Source organism: Ylistrum balloti, unplaced genomic scaffold (assembly GCF_031769215.1).
Source record: "Ylistrum balloti isolate Yb309-2 unplaced genomic scaffold, AGI_CSIRO_Ybal_v1 Utg370580, whole genome shotgun sequence".
Taxonomy (NCBI): domain Eukaryota; kingdom Metazoa; phylum Mollusca; class Bivalvia; order Pectinida; family Pectinidae; genus Ylistrum; species Ylistrum balloti.
The window spans coordinates 915-12,278 of NW_026782361.1; the positions used below are offsets into that span (position 1 = coordinate 915).

The 11,364-nt window shown below is 36.1% G+C and overlaps 2 protein-coding genes across 2 annotated transcripts; both read right to left on the reverse strand.

Moving 5' to 3' along the window:
- Window positions 1-1,795: 1,795 nt before the first annotated feature.
- On the reverse strand, window positions 1,796-3,373 carry LOC132556608 (uncharacterized). Its single transcript, XM_060221039.1, has one exon. The coding sequence runs from the start codon at window positions 3,371-3,373 to the stop codon at window positions 1,796-1,798; it is 1,578 nt and encodes a 525-aa protein (XP_060077022.1).
- Window positions 3,374-7,994: 4,621 nt separating this feature from the next.
- Window positions 7,995-9,593, reverse strand: LOC132556638 (uncharacterized). Its single transcript, XM_060221074.1, has one exon. The coding sequence runs from the start codon at window positions 9,591-9,593 to the stop codon at window positions 7,995-7,997; it is 1,599 nt and encodes a 532-aa protein (XP_060077057.1).
- Window positions 9,594-11,364: the final 1,771 nt, after the last annotated feature.

Sequence of the window (11,364 nt, forward strand, 5' to 3'; positions counted from 1 at the left end):
GCAAGAAAGAATTGAAAATTTAACGCCGTCCTGAAGAATTGGATACGTGACGAAAAAGACAAAAATTGAAGGACGATAGATTAAATGGGTAACACGTGACACATAGATAAGTGGAAACCAATGCCTTTGTGGGCCTCGTATCCCTTTATTTCAAAGATTTACACTTATCACAGAAACAATAAGGGGAGTAATAAAATACATAACAGAGCGAACGAAACATGAGCTACAAATAGATATTTATCTACAACATATAACGTACAAGAATGTTTACATAACTAAGATTCAAGGCTATTTACACAGGTGTGGAAATTTGATCGCTAAATCGCTAAACAATTTGCCAAACTCATTAAAGATTTATATATATATTTAGCATAAAATTGACGTAAAAGGAATATTTCTTTTATTCAATAAAGTATATAACGCTCACTACAATACAAAGCAACTGTACGAACAAATTGTAAAACAAATTAGTGAACTAAAGTTAAACTTTGTAAACTTATTTCATATACAAGTTCATTAGTGACTATACAGTGTGTTTGCAAATCGTCCAATCAATGTATACATACATATTTTAAGAGTACTGTAAATCATTTATATTAAGCATTAATGTACCAGGAGTGTCAAGCGCGAATTCAGATCCTTCGCAATTAGTAATATATAAATAATGATGACATACATATAGATTTTTAACAATATCGGAGCCTTGCACAGTTCTGGGCTCTAATAGAACAACATTCCTTAATTTTAGGTCAACTCTATGTCAGGTTCACAAAATCACGTATTCACAAATATGTCTAAGTAGATACGTTCGCGAAATAAAATACTCGCGAAGTCCAAGTGATTTACAGTAAATAACTTACAATTCCTTAACATTTCAGCATCATTTATCATGTGACAACAAATAACTTGGTACATACAACATAACATAGGGCGTGGTCACCTGATTTCTTGCATCTTTATATCATGAAACTCACCGAATAAATTATATTATCATTTTAATCAATCGAATACAATAAACGATGTATTTTTTTGTTTTCTTTTATCATACAATATCAAAGTAGAAACAATGATAATTACGGACATACCAAATTTCTCCAGGCACAGTTTTTTTAACGTGCCATATTTACACACCTACACATGACAAGGTAAAAGGAGATTTCATTGAATCGTTCTCTCTTTATGTCAGGTTTTAGTAGCTGTTCGATTTCCTGATTTTACGAGATACAGCATTATCTGTCCGACCTTTTATCAGGTATCCACCGCAGCAGGGCGTCTCCATCCGTCAAAGCTAACATAATGAACATATTATCTCTGATGTAAAACTATACAGTGTAGGCTGCATTACCAAGTGCTTCCCAAATTTAGACCCATTGAACACTTCGGTAAAGCAATGATATCAACGTTCTTATAAATCTGTTTCGTTATTGTTGTTAATATAAAATTTGATTTTAACATGTTTCCATGGTCAGGCAGACATTTGTAAAGCACCTAGAAAAAGGTAACATTCCCTTTACAAGAAAGTGATGCATGGTATAAATGCTTACAAGCTAATGGATATTCCCGTCTAGGTTTTGACATTTCTTTAGATCATTTTATTTCTTCTGTCAACTTGTAGTTTTTACATATAAGACGACATTTCTGTATGACACATTTAACCTTATCCTTTGACTTTATTGTATCTAATTCTAAAATTAGATTTGGTCATACATTTGTGTCTTTTTTGTAGAACAGTCATACAAAGCTAAACATTTTTATAATACCTTGTTCCAGTAACATGCAATCCCAGGTATGCTTGTTACAGATGGGTGTCGGACGATGTAGGTTGTTCATCAGCGTTTCTAAACTTGTACACTTTCACGGTTCCGTTCAGAAAACCCAGCCACATCTCGTCACCCGTCATGGAGATGGACCTCGGTTCACTCTCCTGTTTTGGCAGGAGGGTCTGCATGGTGACGAAATCTATGGACAGTAACTGTACAGATCTGGTATAGGCCTCACAAATGATAATATTCTCTGAAGAATCGAAGATGAAATCGTCAATGATAAAGCTCCAACCATTTTTGTAGCTAGTCGCATCAAATGTATCCTCCCCATGTATGATCTTGCCATGGCCTAGATATCGGGACTTTAACGTAAGATCTGCATTCAGTAGAACCAGGTGATTGACGTCCTTGGCTGTAAAATTGGTCACGCCTATAACGCCCCCTGTGTTACTGATCCTTACCTTCCCTGGACAGACAAACAGGGCGTTACCCCGTCTATCATAAAGAGCTCGATCTTTCTCCCGGCCCCGTGGACAGTACCGTGCCAATACTCTCTCACTTTTCCGGGTAGTTATGAAACCAATTTCATCCCTAAGAGTTACATAGAGGTCTCCATTGGGTGCAGTACAGATATCTCTCGGCATCAACTTTCCAGTAGAGAAGAGTGAAGTGATCTCTCCACTCGACAGTGTGACCTGTTTAATATCTCTATCCCCCTCTCCACATATTAACAGTGTTTGGTCATTTACAACTGTCATACCAAGAATCAAGACGTCAAAGTCTAACGTTTTTTTAACATGTCCGTGTTTATCCGTCAGCGATATTTTTTTGCTTTTGTGACATTTTATCCATGCTTGCCCATCAAAGGCAAAACATATATACGTTATCGATTTTGATTCTGACTGTTTGAATGTCCGTTCCAACAAAAGTTCCTTCCTTGGACGAAGGAGATTACCAACGAAATCATATCCTTTACTCGTTGATAACGACATAAATCGTGGTGCTTGAGCTCCTTGTAAAGATGGTTCTTTCTCGGTACCCCTGATCATGAGCTCTAACTGACAGGTATTTATTGTTTCCAGTTCCGGTAAAGGTGTCGTTTGTTCGTCAATATCTTTTAGCTTCTGTGACCTCTCTATCACACATAGATCATCTTTGCTGTCAATGAGATATTTTACTTCCTCTCTGTGTCGTCTCATGTTTTCCAGTTTTGCAGAGATATCATCGGAGACGTTTTGTAGTTTAACATAGTTACGTTGGAATTGAGTCTCGGATTGTGATATAAATTTAACAGCCATCTTAGCAACAGTTTCAATTATTTCCTCTCTGCTGTTGTTTATTCTTTTGATTATTTTGTTTTGGTTGTGTTCTTGTTGTGATTTTAGCTTCTGTGCCTCATCCAAGTCCACCTCTAAGCAGGACATTAATACAGATACTGTCTCCTCTTGTTTCTGTAGCTTTGTTTTGATGTTATTTGCAATTGTTTTTGGTTTCTCGAAGACATGAGATTTGTGTTGCTCGTCCGTCATACAATCCTCACAGACCAGTGTGGAATCACACGTGGCACAGACCGAAATGATCTGATTACCCGGATGTTTTACACATTTCATATTTGATGTTGATACGTCAGTCATAAAGTGTTTAGATCTATCAGGTATGATCCCCAATTAATGTACACATCAACAACTGGGTATTTCCGGTAACTTCTTACATTGGAAACACTTCCTGTATCGTGTTTATATCCACATACATCATCGTTTCTAATCATAACAAGCTACATCGATATCAGAGCCATCCTGGCAGCATTCTCATCTGCGGACAGAAAATCCTAAAATAAGATCCTGTTAAGGTTATAGTATGAACTGTTCTAATTTTGGCGGATTTAATAGAAGGTGTGTTTATCCGTTATCACTACATAATCCATACTTCCTTATGACTAAGTCATACAATTCCGATGTCATTTGAAAATCAGAAGATCACTTTGTTGTTTAGCATTTGTTTCTGTTTTCGAATATAGCTATCACCAGTATCATTATGTTACCTAAAAACATTCAACTATCCTTACATACACATTATATCACTATACCTCATTCATGTCCAAAACCTAGTCGTCTGTTTTCACCATGTCGTATTGACGCCATTTAAATATTTTTTGACAGTCACCATGCTTTGTCGTATTATGCGTTGAAGGCTTCCATGATTTAGTTCAACAACCTGGAATGTAGGTACTCCTGGTAGGACAACTTCTATATTCTTGAACAATTTATATACACAACCACTGTATACTCACGTGACCTTGCCATGACAACTCTGCAGAAGAAATGAAAAGAAAGTTCCTCCTTCAGGTAACACGTGACATTTACGCAATATTAACGAACAAACGTGTTTTTAAATGTCATTGTTGATATGCATGGTTTATTCACACAAGTGGAGTAGTTTCTTTGTACATTGACACTGAGACGGTGGAATTCTAAACCATGTTTTTCTCAATTTATACAATGTATAGAGGCTTGATCAAGACTGGTTTCAAACATATGAATATTGTCTCTGTATTTCAGAATAAAGGTAACGTTGATAGTTATGTGATATACAGCGAGAAAAAGTTATTACTGTTTACCCTTACGTAATAATGTATTATAATTATATATCTTTTAACATGCAAATGCAGTCTTAAATTTGCAATCAGCAGGACATTTAAATCGTATCAAACGGTCTACGTTTTCTGTTCCAGCTGATAGCCTGTTATCTGCATAGAGTGTGTATTGAAAAGTGTCGGACCGAACTTAAATCAGTCTTGTGTTGTTATATAAGTTATGTGGCTGTCTTCAATTATCAATATCGAAGACTCCTTTGAATTCGAATCGTTTCGTCTGTCCCTGCCTACCAATACGAAAAATATGCTTTATCTTGTATGAAAGTGTTGGTATGTTTTTTGGGGTGGATTTTAGCTTAACATGTATAAATACATGGATAAATGCTTATAACAATATTTGACATTGATTCTATTATACGTTGTGTTCATAACAAATTATAATAACCACTGTGTCTTTTTAAAATTTTCATTTTTGTTGGAAGGGGAGTGTTTTGTTTTGTTTTAACACATTTAATGCTCATGTTACGGTCGATAAACAAGTTTTGATTGTGATATTGTTGTGGTTGGTGGTAAAATAGACAACATTCATCCTTATTGTTTTGTTTTGAAGACAGACAAACAAGAGTACCACCAACGGTACAAAGCTCGCTTCGCGTTTTTTCCCACTAGTATTAGGGGTGGGTTTGCCAATGGAGGTATAATAAAATTTTAGAAGGGAGCATTGCAGTATCTTTTGAACAATTTATGCTTTATGAAAAATATGATTTAAATGGAAAAACTGTTCATATTATTATATAATTAATTATATATTGATATTTTGTAATTGTCATATACTGCACATTATCTAGGAGTTATTTCCAGTAAAACAAATCCAGGAGTAATTTTGTATATAATTTTCTATTAAGATTATGAGAAAAATATACATAGGCTTGGTTTTTGAATCAGAGTTGAAATTGTCATTTTCTAAGAAATTGTAAATGAGTTTTTTTTCAAAATTAGGAATAAAGTGGCTAGAATGCCAACAATGGTTTATAAAAATAGTAATGATGAACTTGACCCACGAACTCCGAAATTCAATCTTGTCCCGAGATATTACTGTCAGAAGTTTGATGAGAATCCCTCATGGAAGTTGTTAGAGTGTCAACAAAGCCTTTGGTCCTATGCAGTTTGGTGTTACGTACATACAAACACAGACGGACGGATGGACGAAAACTCTATCCCCTGCCCCCTCTTCTTTCCCAAACAGGGGACAGATTATCCAGTTGTGGCAGCTTTACGTGTGCAAGGCACGTTATTGGTTACCTGTTACATTACAATAGCCATTCCGACTCCAAGAAGTAATATTTAACCCCTACAGTAACTCTAAAACCAAATATCAGAACCCTAGAACAATTATAATTTCATTCCTATTCGGTAGTAAATAAGAAATAACAGATGCTCCTTGATGAAGGAAATGTTGGCGAATCATTTCAGTTCGAGGTCAATAGAACTAGAAACGATTTGACTTAAGTTGTGAATAATTTGTAGAGAAAATTGCTAGCTCTAAATAGTGATGTTGTGGATTTAAGTCAAAAACTTAATAGTTAAATATCATTAAAAGAACAATTATTCCTACAATTTTGGTATACGTGATACGATATGTAAAACAGAGATATGTACTTTATTTTTAGTAACACTTTCGAGCCCTTTAGGACAAAACAGTTGTATAAGTAGTTCAATATTTGGCGTAATTAACATACCTTGTTTCATCTCATTTTAACAGAGAGAGAGAGAAACAGAAGACTCACAAAAATGATATAAACATAGATACCAATAAGATGGCGAACACTATTGACAAGTATTAAAGCAAGAAAGAATTGAAAATTTAACGCCGTCCTGAAGAATTGGATACGTGACGAAAAAGACAAAAATTGAAGGACGATAGATTAAATGGGTAACACGTGACACATAGATAAGTGGAAACCAATGCCTTTGTGGGTCTCGTATCCCTTTATTTCAAAGATTTACACTTATCACAGAAACAATAAGGGGAGTAATAAAATACATAACAGAGCGAACGAAACATGAGCTACAAATAGATATTTATCTACAACATATAACGTACAAGAATGTTTACATAACTAAGATTCAAGGCTATTTACACAGGTGTGGAAATTTGATCGCTAAATCGCTAAACAATTTGCCAAACTCATTAAAGATTTATATATATATTTAGCATAAAATTGACGTAAAAGGAATATTTCTTTTATTCAATAAAGTATATAACGCTCACTACAATACAAAGCAACTGTACGAACAAATTGTAAAACAAATTAGTGAACTAAGTTAAACTTTGTAAACTTATTTCATATACAAGTTCATTAGTGACTATACAGTGTGTTTGCAAATCGTCCAATCAATGTATACATACATATTTTAAGAGTACTGTAAATCATTTATATTAAGCATTAATGTACCAGGAGTGTCAAGCGCGAATTCAGATCTTTCGCAATTAGTAATATATAAATAATGATGACATACATATAGATTTTTAACAATATCGGAGCCTTGCACAGTTCTGCGCTCTAATAGAACAACATTCCTTAATTTTAGGTCAACTCTATGTCAGGTTCACAAAATCACGTATTCACAAATATGTCTAAGAGATACGTTCGCGAAATAAAATACTCGCGAAGTCCAAGTGATTTACAGTAAATAACTTACAATTCCTTAACATTTCAGCATCACTTATCATGTGACAACAAATAACTTGGTACATACAACATAACATAGGGCGTGGTCACCTGATTTCTTGCATCTTTATATCATGAAACTCACCGAATAAATTATATTATCATTTTAATCAATCGAATACAATAAACGATGTATTTTTTTGTTTTCTTTTATCATACAATATCAAAGTAGAAACAATGATAATTACGGACATACCAAATTTCTCCAGGCACAGTTTTTTTAACGTGCCATATTTACACACCTACACATGACAAGGTAAAAGGAGATTTCATTGAATCGTTCTCTCTTTATGTCAGGTTTTAGTAGCTGTTCGATTTCCTGATTTTACGAAATACAGCATTATCTGTCCTACCTTTTATCAGGTATCCACCGCAGCAGGGCGTCTCCATCCGTCAAAGCTAACATAATGAACATATTATCTCTGATGTAAAACTATACAGTGTAGGCTGGATTACCAAGTGCTTCCCAAATTTAGACCCATTGAACACTTCGGTAAAGCAATGATATCAACGTTCTTATGAATCTGTTTCGTTATTGTTGTTAATATAAAATTTGATTTTAACATGTTTCCATGGTCAGGCAGACATTTGTAAAGCACCTAGAAAAAGGTAACATTCCCTTTACAAGAAAGTGATGCATGGTATAAATGCTTACAAGCTAATGGATATTCCCGTCTAGGTTTTGACATTTCTTTAGATCATTTTATTTCTTCTGTCAACTTGTAGTTTTTACATATAAGACGACATTTCTGTATGACACATTTAACCTTATCCTTTGACTTTATTGTATCTAATTCTAAAATTAGATTTGGTCATACATTTGTGTCTTTTTAGTAGAACAGTCATACAAAGCTAAACATTTTTATAATACCTTGTTCCAGTAACATGCAATCCCAGGTATGCTTGTTACAGATGGGTGTCGGACGATGTAGGTTGTTCATCAGCGTTTCTAAACTTGTACACTTTCACGGTTCCGTTCAGAAAACCCAGCCACATCTCGTCACCCGTCATGGAGATGGACCTCGGTTCACTCTCCTGTTTTGGCAGGAGGGTCTGCATGGTGACGAAATCTATGGACAGTAACTGTACAGATTTGGTATAGGCCTCACAAATGATAATATTCTCTGAAGAATCGAAGATGAAATCGTCAATGATAAAGCGCCAACCATTTTTGTAGCTAGTCGCATCAAATGTATCCTCCCCATGTATGATCTTGCCATGGCCTAGATATCGGGACTTTAACGTAAGATCTGCATTCAGTAGAACCAGGTGATTGACGTCCTTGGCTGTAAAATTGGTCACGCCTATAACGCCCCCTGTGTTACTGATCCTTACCTTCCCTGGACAGACAAACAGGGCGTTACCCCGTCTATCATAAAGAGCTCGATCTTTCTCCCGGCCCCGTGGACAGTACCGTGCCAATACTCTCTCACTTTTCCGGGTAGTTATGAAACCAATTTCATCCCTAAGAGTTACATAGAGGTCTCCATTGGGTGCAGTACAGATATCTCTCGGCATCAACTTTCCAGTAGAGAAGAGTGAAGTGATCTCTCCACTCGACAGTGTGACCTGTTTAATATCTCTATCCCCCTCTCCACATATTAACAGTGTTTGGTCATTTACAACTGTCATACCAAGAATCAAGACGTCAAAGTCTAACGTTTTTTTAACATGTCCGTGTTTATCCGTCAGCGATATTTTTTTGCTTTTGTGACATTTTATCCATGCTTGCCCATCAAAGGCAAAACATATATACGTTATCGATTTTGATTCTGACTGTTTGAATGTCCGTTCCAACAAAAGTTCCTTCCTTGGACGAAGGAGATTACCAACGAAATCATATCCTTTACTCGTTGATAACGACATAAATCGTGGTGCTTGAGCTCCTTGTAAAGATGGTTCTTTCTCGGTACCCCTGATCATGAGCTCTAACTGACAGGTATTTATTTTTCCCGTAGTAAACTCAATTGTTTCCAGTTCCGGTAAAGGTGTCGTTTGTTCGTCAATATCTTTTAGCTTCTGTGACCTCTCTATCACACATAGATCATCTTTGCTGTCAATGAGATATTTTACTTCCTCTCTGTGTCGTCTCATGTTTTCCAGTTTTGCAGAGATATCATCGGAGACGTTTTGTAGTTTAACATAGTTACGTTGGAATTGAGTCTCGGATTGTGATATAAATTTAACAGCCATCTTAGCAACAGTTTCAATTATTTCCTCTCTGCTGTTGTTTATTCTTTTGATTATTTTGTTTTGGTTGTGTTCTTGTTGTGATTTTAGCTTCTGTGCCTCATCCAAGTCCACCTCTAAGCAGGACATTAATACAGATACTGTCTCCTCTTGTTTCTGTAGCTTTGTTTTGATGTTATTTGCAATTGTTTTTGGTTTCTCGAAGACATGAGATTTGTGTTGCTCGTCCGTCATACAATCCTCACAGACCAGTGTGGAATCACACGTGACAGAGACCGAAATGATCTGATTACCCGGATGTTTTACACATTTCATATTTGATGCTGATACGTCAGTCATAAAGTGTTTTAGATCAATCAGATGTGATCCTCAGTTAGTGTACACATCAACAACTGGGTATTTCCGGTATCAACAGTAAATTTCTTACATAAAGAACGTTTCCTTTAGCCCATGTATCCACTTGCATCCCTGTTTCTTATTATAAACAGCATAACTACATCGGTATCCGAGTCATCCTCTCAGCGTCCTCATCTATGATAAGAAAACATTCATATTTGCAGTTTCATGAAAGATCAACTTACAGGGGAGTATTTAAGTCGGGAAAATCAGGAAATCTACTATTTTTGAGAATTATACCATTGTAACTTTGAACGTGGCCTCTGACTTACATACATGCTGAGGTGTGTTTCTGAGGTCATTCGAATCTTATACCTTTCCACGATTAAGTCAGGTTTTACCATTTTATTGTCAATACACTCATGTGGCTCTATAATATTCGAGTTTGGGTATATCTGGATTACTACGTGTTTATGTTTACACATATATATAGGTAACTTACATGGCACTTATTTGACTATCCTTACACATCCATGATTAACACTATACCTCAGTCTTGTCCAATATCCAAGTCTCTCTAGCTTATGGTTACATAATTTCTTATTGATGTCATTTAAACATTTTGAACTTACCTCGATTACTTTATTCCACTCTTAATCGTTCATGATGAAATTCCCTCGGGAAGTTCACTTTGTGATGTCCACGATCGATTTCGTTTCTTGCAAGGAAATCTTTAATCTTGACTTTTACATTCTATACGCTTTTGTATAAATCTTGCCATGGTTACATTGAAAACAATTACCATGTACACTTTTTCGCGGTAAGAATTTTACTTCCTTCTACAGGTAACCCGAGTCATTGTCGTTATTCAAGTTATCTAAAAATAGCATGGCTCGATCAACGAACTAACGGTGGTTATCGTTATGTTTTATATAAATATATATAAAAACACAGCTATCATGGCTCGACCAGCTGGACTTTGGGGGAAAACACCGTTATATGCCTGTCCTCAACAGTTACATGTTGCTAACACTACAACACACAGCTATCATGGCTCGACCAGCTGGACATTGAGGTGAATACCGTTATATGTCTGTCCTCAATAAGTATATATTGCTTACACTACAAAACACAGCTATCATGGCTCGACCAGCTGGACTTTGGGGTGAAAAACTTTATATGCCTGTCCTCAACAGGTACATGTTGCTAACACTACAACACACAGGTAGTATGACTTTGGGGTGAAAAACTTTATATGCCTGTCCTCAACAGTTACATGTTGCTAACACTACAACACACAGCTATCATGGCTCGACCAGCTGGACATTGAGGTGAATACCGTTATATGTCTGTCCTCAATAAGTATATATTGCTTACACTACAAAACACAGCTATCATGGCTCGACCAGCTGGACTTTGGGGTAAACACCGTTATATGCCTGTCCTCAACAGGTACATGTTGCTAACACTACAACACACAGCTATCATGGCTCGACCAGCTGGACTTAGGGGTGAAAAACTTTATATGCCTGTCCTCAACAGGTACATGTTGCTAACACTGCAACACACAGGTAGTATGACTTTGGGGTGAAAAACTTTATATGCCTGTCCTCAACAGTTACATGTTGCTAACACTACAACACACAGCTATCATGGCTCGACCAGCTGGACATTGAGGTGAATACCGTTATATGTCTGTCCTCAATAAGTATATATTGCTTACACTACAAAACACAGCTATCATGGCTCG